Raw genomic sequence first — 17,857 nt, 5'->3', positions numbered from 1 at the left:
CCCCAGTGCCCAGGCACTGCACGGAGCACTTTCCCCGAGCCTGCTCCTAACTCCTACAGCTGCCTGTGGACGAGCTGCCGCCCCCAGCCGCTTTACAGATGCGGAGATGGAGCTAGGAGTCCTGGCCCAGTGCTTCGGGTCCTCACAAGGCAGAAGGGGCCAGGGATCTCCCTGGGGCCCTTTTTATAAGGGTATTAATCCCGTTCACAGGGGCTCACCCTCAGGACCTAATCCCCTCCCCAAAGCTCCGCCTCCTAATACCATCACTTTGGGGTTAGGTTTCAGCATAGGAATTTTCAGGGACACAAACATTCAGTCCAGAACAGAGTCCTTGCTCTCACCCACACTCGTCCACCTCAGCCCACCAGCCTGGCTCCTGCAGAGCTAGTAAAGGGGAGCACAGAACACCCAGGATTTCACACAAGCCCCTGGCCAGGGCTAGAGTCCCAGAAAGGTGTGCAAAGGGAGTGGAGGAGAAGCCTCCTTCCAAGGGCAGCCCATCTTGATCTGGAAGTTGGCCCCAGGATCTCAGATTCTTATTTTTTCCCTTTATTATTGTTACTTTAAAAATAAACTTCTGATACTATCAAAAGGAAATATGTGTACTATGGAAAATTATGAAATAAGATAAACAGAAAATAAGCAGATTATAGCATCATATTCCTACCAATGCTTATACTTTCCAGAACTTTTTCTCTGTAAGGCAGTGTCTGCACACACACACGTACTGTACCATGTGTTTTATATCCTCAGCTTGCCATGTCAGGCAGAAACTGATCATAACATCGAATTTTTAAAGCTCCCCATTTGTGAAATGTCCCTTGCATCTGTACAACCAAACCAGGAGTTGATCTAGGGCCACCCATTACATTTGGTGGCCATGTTGCCTCTCTCTGGAAGCATCCCTTTTTGCAAACATCTCTTGCTGCACGAGTGCTTCTCAGTTAATGGGGGCAGACCAGGTGATGCTGGATTGTCACCAAGATTCTGGGCAATGCTGACCACTCTGCACCCTCCAGCAGCTCAGGACTTCCCAGCTCAGGCCAGGCCTAGGGCTGGCAGGGAGCTACAGGACAGCGCCTGCCTCAGCCGAACCCTGCCTTGCAGCCTTGCCAGTGTGGGGACCAGCTGCTCTGAGAGCAGCCACCCTTCCTCCCGCTCCTGGCTTGGCCACTTGCATTGGGTCACCAGCAAACCTCTGGGTTTACTTGGCTGATTTTAGCCCTGCTTCAGGCTTTCTGCCTGCCCGTATGGCTTCTCATCCCAGAAACCTTTCCAGGCAAAAAGGAACCTACTTGATCACTTCATCTCCTGGGAGCAAAAGTGAGGGCTGGGTGAGGGGCCTTGCTAAAGAGGGGGCCAGAGGCCAGTCCTGGGGCCAGGATTCCAAAGTCCTGTTCATGGACTAGGGACCGTTTTCTTTAAAGATTAACTACATTAACAGTGAATGTGTCACATTCTTTTCGGAAAAGAATTTATTTCTAAAGTGGTCTTAGAATCGAACTGTACTTCAGCCAGGTCTCAGGCCCTCGAGGACATGCTAACAGAGGGAAAGCATCAATTGCTGGGGAGTAACAGCCATGGCATGATGGGACTTGGCGAATGTACCCAGCTGCTCTCCGGCTTTGCATTCCTGGCTGCCCGTAGCCTCTGAAGGAAAAAGCGTGCTTACGTTATTTAGATTTCCTGCCTCCGTTGATTCAGGATGTCGTGTCGTGCACGGACGGCTGGCCAGGGATGCTGCTACGGTGTGGTTGACACTTTGGGAAGAACCATGAGACCCAATAGTCAAAGGAGGTCCTAGTGGTATTCATGGTTTATCTCTGACAATGGCAAGGGCCTGGGGACACTCACTATAAGGAATACATTTTACATCAGAAACACACACATAATATATATAAAATAAAAATACCTGAAATTTGCTACATACGGTGCACATGGGCATTTTCTATGCTGTTTCGTTTAAAGAAGAAATGCTGGTCGCATTCCTCTGACCTGATTTTACAACCCACTAATACATTGCAAACTGGTATTTGCAAAATGTTGTTCTTGATAATCCTCCAATGCCCAGAGCTGAGGGCACCGGTTTACTTCCCATTTGATGGCCTTGCTAGAACCTCTTAAACACTGTTTCCTTTATAGGCAGAAAAGAACATTATCCTAGAAGAAAAGATCCAGGTTCTCCAACAGCAGAACGAAGACCTCAGAGCAAGGATTGACCAAAACACAGTTGTCACCAGGTAGGTGGGCTGGGTGTCACCTACAAAGTGGCTTTCCTCTTGGCTTCTTTTTGTTGCAGCACCCAGTTTCCCTCACTCTGGGCTGTGAGTCTTTCCCCGCAGTTTCTTGCTGTTTTCCCCCAAGACCTGAAGAACAAGAGCGTGCCCCTGTGGCCATCTTGCCTATTCCTGGCCACATATCAATGGGCCCCACCTTGGGAGACATGAGTGAATCAGCAAAAGTGTGTGGCAGGGTCCTCCTGCAGCAATGGGAGGGGAAGGGGTTTATTATTGGAAGAGATTAGGAGAGGAGGGCCAGCTGGGTGTTCCCAGGCCAAAAAGAGAGTCACCATTGGTTGATACCGCAACTTCCAGAAATTCACAATTTCCATCCAGGTCTTGCCTGTCCCTGTGGGGCCCCGCTCTGAGGTGCCCCAGCTTTCAAGAAAGAGTGTTCAGGCTCCTCCCTCACACAGCGCAGTGTGCGGATAAAGCAGGGTTTTGGCTTCCTCAGCTGCTCTTCCAAGCGGGCTCAGCCATATCAGTAAGACCCAGGCCCGAACCCTTGCCCACTCAACTAGGCTCCTCAGGATTCACCTGTGGTGTGTTACCGTTGCACACATAACTCGTGCATATGCACACACTCACATGCACTCACACAGGCACTGCATGCTCGCTCACACACACACTTGCGTACTCCCACTCATGCACACTCACTCTCATACACTTATGCACACACACTCATACAATCCTCACACCTATTCATATGCCCTCATATTTGCACACTCGTGCACGCTTATCCCCACATGTACATGCTTATTCTCACATGTACATTCTCACACATACATATGCTCTTACACACATGCACGAACGGACACACAGCCATTGCCCCCATAACTAAGCCCCTAGTGCGGGCATTTTGTTCTCAGCTCAGAGGCACATAGGAAAGGCTGTGCTGGGGGCAGCAGTCTCCCTTTGCTCCGGAAGCTGCCAAGGTGCCCTGTCAGCAGAGCAAGTGCAGACTTTATCCAACAGAGCTGATTCTTCTGGACCTCGATCTGTCCAGCTTTAAAATGCATATGTACTTGTTCCTGTCAGTTCCTCAAAGGCGCTGTCATTCTTCAAAAATGCAACAAAGCAAGCAACTTAGATTCATTTTTTCACCCACCAGTCTTTATCAGCAAATATTAACTGAGCATCTGTTATGTGCCTGGCACCAGCTGGACGCTGGGGGTTCAGCATGCAGACGGAGCCTTGGCCTCTGTCCTCTGGAGCTCGCAGTCTAGCAGGCGGACACAGACCCCTAGCGCAGCATGTCCATCAGGGGAGGACGCTGCTGTCGTGCAGGCACAAGCCTAGGGCAGGGAGGCCAGGAGAAGGCCCCCCCAGCTTCCCGGCAGGCTCAGGAAGGCCTGCGGCTCGTCGCTGCTCTTGTGCTGTTGTCATTGTGAATTGTCAGCTCCACGGCTGTCTCTCCTTTCGGAGCCTCCTGGCAGCACACCCACTCCAGCTCTCCACTTCCCTCCTTTCAGTCGCTGGCCTTTGCTCTGTCCAGTGGACAGCCAGTGCCCCCGCTGACCAGGCAGAGGGCCTGTGAGATGATGGCTGTTGGCCAGAGAGGCTCTGGGAACAGGTGTGTCATTGGGCTAAATGGAAATCATGACTCCACCAAAGTTCTTGGTCACTGGGTTGCCCTGGTCCCTGTTCTCCCTGATGGCATCATGGCCTCCTCCCTTTGTCCTGCACCCATTGTCGTGACCTCAGGTTCGGTGTCCACTAGCATGATTGCTACTTGTTTTGTCATTGTGCCCGTGCAGACAACTGTCGGAGGAAAACGCTAACCTCCAGGAGTATGTTGAGAAGGAAACCCAGGAGAAGAAGAGATTGAGCCGAACCAACGAAGAGCTGCTTTGGAAGCTCCAAACTGGGGACCCAACCAGCCCGATTAAACTCTCGCCCACATCTCCCGTTTACCGCGGCTCCTCCTCGGGGCCCTCCTCTCCGGCCAGAGTCAGCACAACACCCAGATGACGCCACTGCGCGGCCTGCGGGAGCTCCGGCTTCTCGTCCTCCAGTCTCCACCCCGAGGGAGCACCGAGCCGGTGCCGCCGGAGCTGGCCCTGTGCGCATGCTCAGTAGCTGCGAATGCATCCTAGGCGCGTCCTCCTCTGATCCCCGTGTAAGACTGCCCTGGTGTCGGCACTTAGGAACGTGTAAATGGTAAAGTCTGATGTGCAAACGTTTTACCATAGTTAGAGCCAAAAGAAAGACACTTGCAATTGTTCTTGAGCAATGAACTTTCACTGCAGAATTTCAGGTTAGTTACAAAAAGCTCAGTTTTCAATATACATTGAATAATCATTGTGTACTGCACCGATATGTGTGTATATTTAGATATACGTATATACACATGCTGCGGTTCTCAATTTCATTTTTTATAATATGAAGTGCTGACATATTTTAGTGAAGGTCAGCAGTTTTCTAACTTGTGCCTAAGAATTATTGGGAAATGAAAATGCATTTCTATCTAGCTTCCCAGGAATATTTCTACCCAAAATAGAAAAAGGAAAAAAAAATAAAAAAGATACAGAGAAGAAGCGCCTTTCAACTCACCACCAAGTGGTACTCTCTTTAACACGAACACCAGCTATTTGTGAACGGTAACTGCCTTTGAAACAATCAGCTTCTTAGTCAACATGATGTGAGATCACTATTATTCCATTCGCAAGTTTTCATTATCGAGACTCCTGTCATGAGCGGCTGAGGGAGAGCAGTGGGAAACCCGAAGGGGGTTTAACAGTTCTGCAGATGTTTCTCATGACAGTGACTCATCTCTAACAGTCTTGTAAACACAGTTTTGCTTTTTTCCTAAATGGCATCTCAGACTCGGTCATTAAGCTATTGTTGCACCCTCCGGAAAACAGGTTGCACCCTCCGGAAAACCTTTGAGAGAGAGTGAGGATGACCCTGGAGATGACCGCGCCCATTCGCGCTCCATCCTCATGAAGGAACTTGCTGCTAGGGTCTGTATTTTGACCAGGCACAGAGGGGGACGGCACTCCAGCTTGCCATGTGGTTCACTCTGACGCGATGCCGTAAATGATCAACTCGTTGAAATAGGACCCTCAGGCCCCCATTTCATAGCAGCCCCCACTTCAGTTTGGTTCTACAACTCAGCCCCTTCAGTGCACACTGAGATGGCTCAGGGGTTCTGGCAGGGGCTTCCAGAAAAACACACCGTTTCTGTCCCCGGGGAACCAGTTCTGAGCTGTGCTAGATCATCACACGACCACCCAGAAACCCACTGCCACCTCGTGCTGGATGATCAGCCAACGCTGCTGCTGACCGTGCGCCCATCTTAGACCCAGAAGGTTCTCCCAAACAGAGGAGCCCAGTGAAACAGCCAGCCAGGGGCCACCAGCTCCTGGACTGGCATCTGTCTCTAAAATGGTAGAATTAGGATATGAACAGTACTCATGTAGTGGTGTGGAAGATTAGGAGCATGATACACAAAAGAAAGAAGTAGTTTTAACATATATGGTGATGATGATGATGCGCTTGTTTCCTGTATGCGACAAAGACCCTGCACTTTCTCCCTGAGGCCCCCCAAAATTGTCCTGAGCACAGGCCTGTCTTTGAGTGTGCCCAAGGCGAGAAGAACCATGAGGGGATCCTGCAGGGGCCAGAGCCATGGAGCGGGGAAGAAACAGCCAGCGGACGGAGTCGGCTTGCCCAGGGCGCGCCTACGCGGCACACGTGTGGCCAACATGAAGGCAGACATGGTCCCTGGCCCTAGCCTGAGTCCAAGCTGAGCTTCCGGGCCTCGGGTACATCTCCAGCAAACCTCCAAGGGTCTTGCTCCTTCTGGGGACATACACAGTAAATCCACATGGAAGTGCCACCATTTCTCTTTGCTTTAGTGGCTCTGCATGATACTGTGATACTGAGTTGGGCATTCCATTAGAGTAGATCATGCCACATTGACTAAGTACACAATCATTTATTCTTGTAGCAGGCACAACCTGCAAACACACATTCGGTTCAGCTTAGCTGCCCGAATTAGGAACCGCTTACATAGCCGCACCTGCTAAACGCAGTTACACAGCAATACCGACTTCCGTGTGATGCTAGAACGTGGTACAGTGTGTTAGGCTGCTGTGGTCAGAGTTGTAGCATTGTTAGCACTAAGTAATTCCTCATTAGGTGGACTTTGGTGAGAGCTTTACCCTAACCCACCCTGACCTTGGGTACTTGAGCTAATTTCCACATGGCCCTGGCTTCGTGTGTTCTTTTTTTTTTTTTTTTTTTTTTGCTTTTTCTTTTGTTATGGACACCCATCGTGTATGGCTCCTCATCTGAGCCATCACTGCTCCAGAAACACATGGGGCAGCAGCTGCTGTGCCTCCTCCCCGATTCTTCCACCCCCCACACCATCAGAATTCAGATTTCTCTCCACGTGGTGTCTGCCTCTGTCCCTTTCCAGGCTGGAGAGACATTTCCATGTTCAGATGCTGCAGCCTCTGCACCTGCCTCAGACAGACCCACCAGGTACCACCTGTCTTTTTGTGGCATTTGGGGGATGCATGGGCGGCCTGCCCCCACCCCCGCCCCTGCCCGTCACATGCTGGGACAAGGTTCTGGCTGGATGTTAGAACGGATGGGGGTGGGGACAGCCCTGGCAGTGATTGGTTGAATGAATGGGGTCACAACATCCCTTTTCCTGCCCCTACAGTTTGTGTTGCATATTTGTGTTTAACTCTAAAGCCTATTAAAATAAACTTGAGGGACTTTCTGCGATACCTACTTGATTTAACTGGAGTCCTGTCCCTCTCAGGCTGGGGATTCCAGGCAGGGAGGCAAGGTGGGGGGTGGCATTTGCAGGCTGGACCCCTTTTCTGTGTGTGCTGGGATGGGGTGATCGTCCATGCGAGAAGTCTAGAGACCCCCTCTCCCCTGACTCAGCAGGTCCCAGGTCCCTGCGCCCACCCTTCCAGCCTGGGGGCTTGAGCAGCCCCTCCCCTGGATGTGGGAGCGCAGTGCCTCTGCTCTGCAAGGCTGGGGTGTGCTGGAGTTGGCTGGAAAGAGAACACAAAAGGTCATTCATTCATTTCAACCTGAAAGTGCTTGCTCCCCCCATCCCGATGGCCTTCAGTGTGGGCTGCAGCTGGTTTAGCCAGCTGGACCTCAGAGTGTCCCACAGGTGCCTGGCACTGGTCACAAGGGAGAGAGCTGGGCTCGCACGTTCCCTGTGGTGGTTTTGCAGGGTGTGTGGGAGTGGCAGCTATTTTAGGGAGATCAGCGAGTCCCTCCTGAACAAGTACTGAATGACAGGCCCTTTGTAGAGGACACACAATTCCCTTCGGGACCTCACAGGAAACATCCCAGGGCCACCTCTGGGTCATCCAGGCCTCCCAGGGTATCGATGGCAATCTAGTTACTAACAATCTACCTGGCCACGTGTCCGAACCCGTTTGTTTCTTCTGGGGTATCTTGAGCACCCTTCACTTTCCTAATGACCCCTCCCCTTGTCCTTACCCACCTTATGCGGTAAACAAGGCAGATGGCAGCACCTCCACATAACAAAGGAGCAAATGGGTGCCAGCCACCCACATGAGCAGGTGGTGAGATTAGAGCCAGCTTTCCACTGTCCGTGAAGAATGGTGGCCCCTTCCATGGCCAATTTGCAGTAGGCAGAGGAGACTCTGGAAGTCAACTCACTCACTGACCTCCTCTGTGCCAAGGAGCCTTGAGAGCTTGGCTCTCCCTGCGTGGGAGACTTGTATCCCCCTAGCAAGAAAAGAGTTATGGAGTTAAGCACAGGTGAAAACCAAATGGTTGGACAGCTTTCCACCTGCGACTGGAGTTGAAGGATGGTCTCAAAGCCATTACTGCACCAGTGTGTACGCTTTGGGCAATGACCGGGATTGCACCATCACCTCATCCATGACCACCAAGCGGTGAGGATCCTGCCCACGTGAGTCTGTCAAATGCTTAAATACACACACCTCCCCCACCCCCCAAAATCCCGAAGGCTGGTAAGTCATTCTGGTGGTTAAGACAGAGCATGTTAATTCACTTAAATTAAATTTGCTAAATACGTTTTTGTGAGCCAGTCTGCATCTCTCAAACTTCTTGCCCCAAACCTCATAAAATACAACCAAGACAGACATCTGGTGTTTCTGACGGCCAGGCGTGGGTCACTCACTGCAGCGTGATGCAGGCCAATCTTTCTCGCTCACTACGTCGGGAAGTTTTTTCCAGGGCCAGAGCCAGGCAGGGTCGGGAGGCCCTGCAGCTCTGAGCTCAGGTGGCCCTGCCCCTTGAGTGTGTACAGACCTCCTGGGTGCCCATGCCTTCTCCCTCTAAGGCACTCACACCACAGACACAAAGAGAGCCCCTGCCACGCAGCTGCTGGCTCTGCATAGCGGCTTCTCACATGACTGCACCACCAAATTCACACAGCAGGCACTGGGCTTCGTCCCTCCTGCACTGTGGGAACAGTGGTTCTGAATCGGTTGGCACTCCGGTGCATTGTTTTAAGGAGTAGAATTTAAAAGCATCCATGGCAAAGTCCCACCCAGCACAGCTTTTTCTTCCCCACTGTCCCAATCCACTGGGCTTAAGTGCTTGGCCACACCAAAAGCCAAAAAGCTGTTCTCCTCATCTGCAGACATATTGCCTGTTTCATTCCTGAAGACTTCTCTTCGCATTGTGTTTTCTAAATGGCTGTATTTATGGCTGAGTGGACAGGCTTCATTTGGTAACACTGGTGTTCCCTTTGAACAGGGCTTGATGGGATTGATTACCTGTAGTTGGTTTCAGCCCTCCCCGCTGCAGCCTCAGACCCTGCCCAGGTCTGTGTGGTGTAAGGGCTGGGCTGAAAGCTGGGTTGGAAGCCAGGCTAGCACCCCAGGCCATGGCTCCACAGGCTTCCTTGTTGCTGCGAATGTTGTTTGGGGGCAGCTTTTGAATGACCAGAGGTGCTTCATAACCAAACTGTGCAAGGGAAAACTTTCTCCAGGTGGTGCCCCTCAAGCCTCCAGCCTGGCATCGCCCCACGGCGCCTTGAGCCGCCACCGGTCAGGGTTTTCGAAGAAACTGCTGAAAGACTTGGCATGGCCTTTTCAAGCTGCCTGTGCGGCACCAAGCAGTAGCCACTAGGTGGCAGTGTGGCGCTGCAGGAACTGGGGTCCACCTTGCACTTGGCTCAAAGTCATCCTTAGGGACCAGAGGTCGCCTTCCTACAGGACACATACAAAAATCCAGGAACAAGGTATGTCCCGTGCTTATTTCCCAATTCTGGAATCTATCAGGCTCTCTGGGCCGCTTTGCAAAGTTGGCCCCTTTTGTGAATCAGCTTCTGCATCAGCAGAACCTCCCGCAGTAATTACACTGGGCCAGAGACCACGCCCACCCTGTGTCCCAGGGGCACGCTGCGCAGTCTTGCTTCCCCACCAGGCAAGCTCTGTGGTCTGGCTTTCTGTGTGGCCAAGGAACACGAAATGTGCATGATGCTCTCAGGTGCAGATGCTCGTCACACATTCCAGATCACAGGCACTCTGGGGCGAGAGCAGCTTGCCTGCCCTCCCCTCCGCACAGCTCCCTGGGTATCTGCTTTCAGCACCATCCATCAGCTGACAAAACTCAAAGGTCAAACCTTATCTTCCGGGCAGCAGATCTTCTGGTAGAGCCGCTGTGAATCCCTGCCTTTTACTGTCTGGGAATTAAGACCCACTTGACTACATTTGCCTCCAATGCAAAAAAATGGATCCTTTCTCAAGGGAGTTGAGGGAGTGAGAGAGTAACAATTACCAGGATAGCTACACTCCCCACAGCCCCTCTGCCCTGCATACACTCTGCTCCCTCTAACAGGATGGGGTGTGTCAGGATGGGGTGTGTGTCAGGATGGGGTGTCAGGATGGTGTGTGTGTCAGGACGGGGTATCAGGATGGTGTGTGTCAGGATGGGGTGTCAGGATGGTGTGTGTGTCAGGACGGGGTATCAGGATGGGGTGTGTCAGGATGGTGTGTGTGTGTCAGGATGGTGTGTGTCAGGATGGGGTGTGTGTCAGGATGGGGTGTGTGTCAGGATGGGGTGTGTCAGGATGGGGTGTGTCAGGATGGGGTGTCAGGATGGTGTGTGTCAGGATGGGGTGTGTGTGTCAAGATGGGGTGTGTCAGGATGGGGTGTGTCAGGATGGTGTGTGTGTCAGGATGGTGTGTGTGTGCAGGCCAGCACAGGCTGCGGTGGCAATGGGCGAGGGCAGTTTGTTGCCGGAGACCAAGTCTTTCAGCAAATGCCTGACAACTGACAGCCTCTGAGCTGCTTTACCCCAACAGCTTGGTTGGAAAGAAGACATCTGTGGCCCCAAAGCCAAATAAATCTGCGGACAGTATCAGAGCATCCAAAATGGGGGCTCAAGGGATTCTCTGGTTGAGGCTCAAATTGTTGGAATAAAGATTTCCCCCAAATGGCTACAGGAAAGAGAAGATGGGACTAAAGTCATGGGCTGTGGGGAAGCAGAGCGGGATCTGGACCCACGCCTGGGTCCCAGCAGAGACCCGCCAGGATTCTTGAGATCACGCCGTGCACATGGAAGCCACAGAATTTATTAGAATTTGCGGAAGCGCGAGATAATGTACCACAAAATAGTTTGATTTTACAACATAAAAGAAGTTGTCAGTGTACACAGGGTTGTTAGCAAAAAGGGGAGGCAGGGCAGTTTCACAGGTTTTGAAAGGGGGTGGACGACAACTACACTTGTCCTTAAAGGAAAATAAAAGCAGGAGAGACCCAGCAGAGACCAACCTGATTCGCAGTTAGCATCGGAATCTAAATCTAGTATCACAACTTTAAGAAACTCTAAGAAAACTATTAGAAAAATAGAACATCAAACAAGCAAAAAAATATACAAATGTACATAATAAAAAACATACAACTCTTAATAATGGCTCCATGTTCAGTAGAAGAAAACATTTACCGGAGAAACCACAGCTATTCAGGTTTGATAATAAACCAACCCTCATTGGTATCATTACCCTTAGTGCTCCTTAAACTCATTGAAGCTGAAAGGCACAACTTAAGCAGGAAACTTATCTTAAATATATATTATAACTTCTCAAATGGGAAAATAAGTCCCAAACTTAATAGCTTGTCATCAAGAAACACAAAACCATTTGCCTTGTTAATAAATTAACAGTCTGAATGCATCTTTCCATCCCTGCTTCCTGACCCTGCTGGACACACTAATAAATACCCTGAGAAAATCTTCTCTTTAAGCTTGGCCAAGGCACTCCATCTCCTGTGGGGCTTTCAGCTGGCACTCAGCACATTTGTAGAATGACCCAGGAGGGCTCCATGGTAACGGTGCCCCGAGACTCCAGGCCCAGCCGGGTCCCGATGGCGAGAGCATTGTGGCTCAGGGATGCACTGGCACAGAAAGGCTGGACTCGAGGAATTGAGGGGTGAAGATGGAGTCGGCTGGCATTTTTTGCCTTAAAAATCCATTAGGAGTCATAAGCGTGATGACACATGGAGTGTAAGCTTCTCGCACCACTGGATCAACAGTAATCAATTTCATGACTCAAACAAAGTCCACAGGAGCCTGGCAGAATGTACATCTCCCTCTCCCTTAAGAGTCTTACATATAATCTTATGACGATGGCAAACAGATATATCTTAAATTACACATAACAATTATACATAACATATATCCAGATCCGTCTGCCGGCGAACTCTGCAGCAGTTCCACATACGAGCCTCACAGCCCCGCCACCCAGCAATTTCCCCGTCCTCGGAACTGTGTCAGGAGACCAGCAGCGCACGGACACGAACATGCCTCTCACGCACCCCAGAACACAGCTGTGCTGGGCTTGGGCACAAAGGCCCCTCACTCCCTGTCTTCACGGTGTGGGTTCTTGGGTGCCAACAGAACTGTCAGCTTTTATTAAGAAGGAAGGGTCTGCGTAAAAATGCGACGTGTGAATCAGAAGAGGGGCCCTGGCACAGAGCCAGGCGGGCTTGCTTTAGCAGTGAGTGCTGCGTCACGCAGTGCCCAGGACCTTGCCTATAAGCCTGGGTGAGGCCCCTGTGGGGCATGTCCACGTGCCCCCCACCAGGACTCATTGCTCTGTCTCCAGTCTCCACCATGGGTTGGGCTGGAGGCCACACAACGTGGGACTGCAAACACCAGCCAGTTCACAATGCCTGCTCGCGGCAGGGGCACGGCAGGGAGGAGCTGGCATCATCAGATTTCCACCCGTCTGGACAAAGGTGGGCGGGCCATGCACCCTTCCAGCTGTGCACATGGATGTGCTGACGGTGCAGGAGGGAGTGCGTCAGGGCCTTGGAGACTGGGGTAGGTGGAGAAGCCCACTGAGCCCACCGTCCTGCGGTCACCCCTGGCTTCATATCAGCTCTTGGCCACTGTACTACAGTCAGCACAAGGGACCAGGGAGCTGGCTGCCTGAGAGAGATAAAAGAAGTTGCAGTGGAGAGAGAGTTTTTGCTGCTGCAAAAACCAAAAGTGGGGGGAGATCTCAGCAATTCTGACAGTATACATTTAGCGACCTTTCCGAGACAGCCTGGGGAAAATGCATCTATCACTCTGTCCTCTTCATTTGGAAAATTAAATCCGCTGCACAAAGCCTTGGCCAAGGGGGTGCGAGCAGGGATGGTAAGCAGAGTGGGGGGCATGCAGAGGCCTGGTCTCCTCCGGACGGCGCTCCTCCCCACTGCAGAGCTGCCCTCCTGTAAGCCGGCTCCTGAGCCAGCCGCCAACAAGGCCCCCGCTGCCTCCCTGGAGACCCTCTTCATCCCTGTCTTCAGCAGAGGTCCCGAGGCAGGCGGGCTGGGGATCTGCTGGGTTTGCTGCTTCATGAATTTGGGCCTTCAGAGGTCATGAACACATGCAGGGCGGTCACGGGGGTTGTGGCAGACAGGAAGGGATGTTTACCCATCACATATGGGTCTTTCCAATGAGGGTACTTATTTGTGGCTGGTGCACAGATAAAAGTAGACACAATACTCCCTTGGCGGGTGTGCCTCTAGTAATGTGTAAGTTCTGACTATGTAGGAAAATCCTGGCCAGCGGAACTAAGAATATTCTTGTTTGGGCAAGGGAACTAAGAGATGTGAAACTATCAATGTGTTTGCTTGTATTTTTATTTCAGGGAAAGAACTGAGGGATGTGATAAGAAAAAAGTCTATTAAAATTGTGAGGCTTACTCCAGACACCATTGCTTAAATTACTCCCCTCGCACACAGCAGAGAAACCCCCTGGCAACTGCACAAAAAACTACTCATAAAAGCACGGTGACCAGTGAACTATTATGCAAGGCACCTCCACGTGTCCTTTCCTAACCAGGAAGCCCGTCCTCTAAGGAGGGGGCGCGGGGGGGTCCCATCCCTGCCGAGCCTAGGCATGCTTCCGCATCGAGCTTTAAGGCCTCTGCGTGAGGAAGGCCACAGACTCCCAGCTGTCAGTGAGCCCTCATGATGAGACGGAGCAGGGGAGACACACCTCAATCTACAGAATGATTCACGGCGCCCACTGAAACATCAAATGTCAACTCTACATAGTCTATTGGGTGCTGTCTTCACAGAAATTTCAGCCAGAAAGAAAAACTAGAGAAAAAGAAAAAACAAAAATAAGCAATTCTCTCCTACCACTTCACTTTTCTTGGAGACTGTCTATCCCTTGAGTTCTCTTTGCTTATGTAGAAAATAACGGAAAAAAAAAAAATCAAGCAAATAACTACCAGGTCCTAAGACAAGAGACAACCAAAACCCCAACAAAATAAGTTAGTATTTATCAAAATATGTTACAGCATCAATCTATATAAATGTCAATACCTCTCTTTGGAAATCGGAGCTTTGGGCTCTTTTGATGCTCCCTCTGGACCATTCAAAATGACATCAGAATAAAGCTCCCAGCAAAGTGAGCAGGCCTGATACGGAGGCCCAGCCCATGGCTGCCCACCTGCCCTCCACTGGCGTGTTCACAAATTCTTGCACTTCTCTCCGAGAATCTTCTGGGGGCACAGGGAGGACACAAGTGCCCTCAATTTATCAGGCTTCTACCAGATTTGTATCAAAGGCCAGACTAGGAAGAAATGGAAAGGAAACTAAGTTTTGAAAGCAACATTTCCATTTCCCCTGGCGTCCAAAATGCCTACCTCCCTTTCCCTGCCCCATCAGCATGGGCCTTCTGTCTCCTGAAGTCGACTCTCAATGGAATGCTCCACCCACGTTCAGGTTTCCTCTGGCTTCCATCTACAAGGAGTGTGCGTGAAATGGTGTTGGCCGCAGGCCCCGACCCGGGCAAGACAGGCCGGGGTGGAGTGCATTGTAGCTATGGGGGCGGGGAGGATGCTCGGGTCTGTCCCACTTGTGGAGGCGTGGGGTACGAAGCATCCGGATGACAGATACACAAAAGGGACAGCAATATGCCTGGAAATCATCTCCCCTATGAACCACACATCTCAGCAATACGCCAGCCACAGGGGTGATGACGTGGTCATTTCCACGTTCATGTTATGCCCTAACTTAATCTGGGGGAGTGAGTCACAATTTCATGGACTGCAGATTGATTTCAATTTCATCACGTCACAGAGAGGCCAGACAGCTCATGTCAGGGCCAGAAACGCATGCCCCCGACATGTCCTAAACCCGCACTGAGCTGCCACCAACCTTGAGAACTTTCCAAGAGCCACCAGACTGGCTCCAAAGCATGGGAGGGTAAGACTGAGCGAACGGCGGCGACGCACAGGAAACACGCTTCTAACTCGGCCGCCGTGAGGCCAGTCCTGCAGATACAGTCTCATGTTCCAGTTACTCAGGACACAGCCAGTCAGAGAAGACGGCAGGAGCAGCAAGAACTGGCCCAGGCCTGGAGGCCACGAGCTGAGGAAGGTCCCTGGTTTACACACGTGTGCACACACATGCATAAGCAGAGCAGGCCCTAATGGGAGCGATCCCTTCTTCCTCATTTGAGAGGAACCAGCTGCCCCCAGCCCCGCTGACCAGCCAGTCATGGTGTCAGGGCAAAGCCCTGAGAAGCTGAGGGGCAGGCGAGGTCCAGCCCTAATGACCCATCTGAACGCAACGGGAGGACAACAGGCCTGATTTTCCTTTTTAAGCACACTACTGTCGTTTGGCTCTGAGGGTGGGGAGCTGCTGGGGACACACTGTTTTGTGGTACTCATCTGGCTTGATTGCTGGGTGTCTGGGGCTGAGCGGGAAGATGGCTGCGAAAGTTTGGAGTATGCACAATTTCAATCCCAGAACAGTCCCCGGGGAGGAAGGCCTGGTTCCCAAGATAAGGAGAGAAGGTGACCTCCGTTCTGCCTGAGGCTGTGGCAGATCCGGGCTGAGCTGATAGGGGAGGAACTGTTTGTTCAGAGAAGTGAGGAGACACAGTGGCCGGCTGCAGCCTAGTGGCCCCAGCCAAGCAGCTGTCTGGAGGTGACCAGGACCTGGAGAGCCGGCTGCAGAGCCGAGGGTGGGCTGGGGCTGCAGTTCAAGTAATTGCACCTTCAGCTGCAGTGAGGGTGTGGATGCAGGTGGTTTCTGTTGCACTGGTGGGGAGCGGGGGGTGCCTCCCGGTCCTCTGGGGGCGTCCCTCGGAGCTGCTGCCACTTCCGGGGGGCAGGGCTGTGCGTCACTTGCACTGGTCCAAGTTGCCGTCAGGAGTCCTTGCTTGGTCAGCATCCAGGGACGCCTCCTCGCTGTGCCACAGGCCGTAGCCAAAGTAGATGATGAAGCCTGCGGGCCGACAGCAGAGACGGGTGTGAACAGAGCGCTGGCTGCACCACCGCAGGCAGGGCTGGGAGCCCAGGGCAGCCCCGCAGCAAACCCGCTCAGGCAGCCTGCCCCTGCCTGGCATGAGCCCGCAGCCAGCAGCCCTTGTGACCTTTCCACATCTGGAGCAGCTGCCACACGAAGGCCACTGCGACATCTGGCAAAGCCCCACATTCCTCTGGACGGCCTCATGCTGCAGCATTTCCTGAGCAGACAGAGCAGCTGGGCCAGGGCCACCCGAAGCCGTCGGGTCCTTCAGCTTAACCCCCTGATGCCCCCTGAGGCCACGAGAGTATCGGGAATGTGCACTATGGAGATGGGGTTTCCCGCAGGCGCTGGAGGTCTCCAGGCTCTCAGCCTGGACGGTCCCACTGCCCGTTTCCTCCACGTAACTGACCATCAGACTGCAGGAGCCACCGAGCCCCGGGAACGAACTTCACACAGGAGTCCACAGTCTGTTCCTGTGCCCAGGACTCCGGGGTGGGTCCAGGACCTACGCTTCTAACCACCTGCCCAGGGAACGTGGCCAGATGGCCCCAGGTAATTGGGGCCACCTTGTGTGGCTGACACAGTAAAGAGGCCTGAAAGCAAGGACTCAGCCACCCAGCGCCCAGGAAAGGAGCTCAGGCTCCCAAACACAGGGGCTTCGACAGGGATGCTGGGAAGAGGCAGCCTCTGCCTTCAGCAGGCCTTGAGGAACTGGCCAGTGGGCTGTGAGCAGTTTTTTCTCAGAAAGGCTCTAGGAGACGTCTGTCTAACTAGATATGGGCTGGATTTGCAGAGAATGAGGACACCCCCCCCGGTGCCAGCAGACAACAGGCCGCCAAGTACTTCCTGGAGGAAAAGCACCCCTCGAGGGTCCTGGGAGATGAGGCAGCAGCCATCTGCCCGCAGCATGCAAACTCGGGGCCGCGAGGCTGTAGGGACATGGTCCTGAGGGGCAACGGCCAGGGCCACTCTCCTGGCTATCAGCACGACGACTCGGATGCTGAAGGGAAGGAAATGAGTCGCTCCCCTCCAGCCCCTGGGCCAGACGTCCAGAGGGGTGGGACTCGGCTGGCCCTACAGGCTGCACCCACCCCTGGTGATCTATCTCATGTGGGAGCCCCTTAGCCCAGTGGCATCTCCCAAAGGCTCCAAAGCACTCTCCTTCCACAAAGACGATGCCATCACAGAGAGCCCATGACACCCACCCCTGCCTGGGCCTACTGCCCATGCCAATCTGGTGCTGGGCAGGCGGGGGGCCGGGAGGCACAGGCCAGACTTTCCTGTCCGGGGTGAAAATAACTGGTACCTTATCTGCAGCAGACTCATCACTTTGTTCCTGTGAATACCAAGGTCTTGCCCAATGGAATAAATAGTTTGGGCAAGAGGCAATGAAAACAAAAAGTATCTAACAGGGAGGAGAGGACTCAGCCTACCAGGGATTCAGCATCATCTTCGAGAAAGCTGCTGACTGCATGTGCGTCATTCTGTTATGAAATCTGAAACAAGGGAGGCTCCCGAGAGATGCTGGCGGCAGCATCACATACCTATCAGCATCCACACGGCAAACCGCACCCAGGTGCCCTGATCCAGCTGCATCATGAGATAGACGTTCACAAAGATGCTCAGGACGGGGAGCACTGGCAGGAAGGGAACCTGCAGAGACAGGAGGCGGTGTCAGTCCACGGCAGTGGCGCCAGTTCCAACAGTTCAGTAAAACTGTCTAGCAAAAGGCAGCACACCTGAGAGTGACGGGGACTGTTGGGCGAGCGTGGGGAAGAGAGAGGGAGCGCCCACCCCCACCCCCCAACACACACCCCGCACCCAAACACACACACAAACACACCCAAGGG

General features: G+C 52.6%; 3 protein-coding genes across 21 annotated transcripts in view; 1 reads left to right on the top strand and 2 right to left on the bottom strand.

The window, feature by feature from the left end:
• LOC105490184 (microtubule associated scaffold protein 2) overlaps positions 1–4,580 on the top strand; it is a 626,066-nt gene extending 621,486 nt beyond the window's left edge. For all 14 annotated transcript variants that reach the window (XM_071081499.1, XM_071081501.1, XM_071081504.1 and 11 more), the window contains 2 exons: positions 2,143–2,240; positions 4,037–4,580. In XM_071081499.1, coding sequence (XP_070937600.1) covers positions 2,143–2,240; positions 4,037–4,250 — 312 coding nt within the window. In that variant the 3' untranslated portion in view covers positions 4,251–4,580. The remainder of the gene's footprint in view (positions 1–2,142; positions 2,241–4,036) is intronic.
• A 6,230-nt stretch (positions 4,581–10,810) lies between these two features.
• On the bottom strand, positions 10,811–13,097 carry LOC105490181 (uncharacterized). The gene has a single exon (XM_011755562.2). It carries the CDS (start codon positions 13,095–13,097, stop codon positions 12,417–12,419), a length of 681 nt encoding a protein of 226 aa, XP_011753864.2. The 3' UTR covers positions 10,811–12,416.
• LOC105490183 (solute carrier family 7 member 1) overlaps positions 10,811–17,857 on the bottom strand; it is an 86,146-nt gene continuing 79,099 nt past the window's right edge. For all 6 annotated transcript variants that reach the window (XM_071081493.1, XM_011755570.3, XM_071081494.1 and 3 more), the window contains 2 exons: positions 17,552–17,660; positions 10,811–15,983 (listed from right to left, as the gene is read on the bottom strand). In XM_071081493.1, coding sequence (XP_070937594.1) covers positions 15,880–15,983; positions 17,552–17,660 — 213 coding nt within the window. In that variant the 3' untranslated portion in view covers positions 10,811–15,879. The remainder of the gene's footprint in view (positions 15,984–17,551; positions 17,661–17,857) is intronic.

This window comes from Macaca nemestrina, chromosome 16 (assembly GCF_043159975.1).
Source record: "Macaca nemestrina isolate mMacNem1 chromosome 16, mMacNem.hap1, whole genome shotgun sequence".
Taxonomy (NCBI): domain Eukaryota; kingdom Metazoa; phylum Chordata; class Mammalia; order Primates; family Cercopithecidae; genus Macaca; species Macaca nemestrina.
Note: the sequence above shows the minus strand (reverse complement) of the source record. Positions and strands in the feature narration are given on the sequence as shown.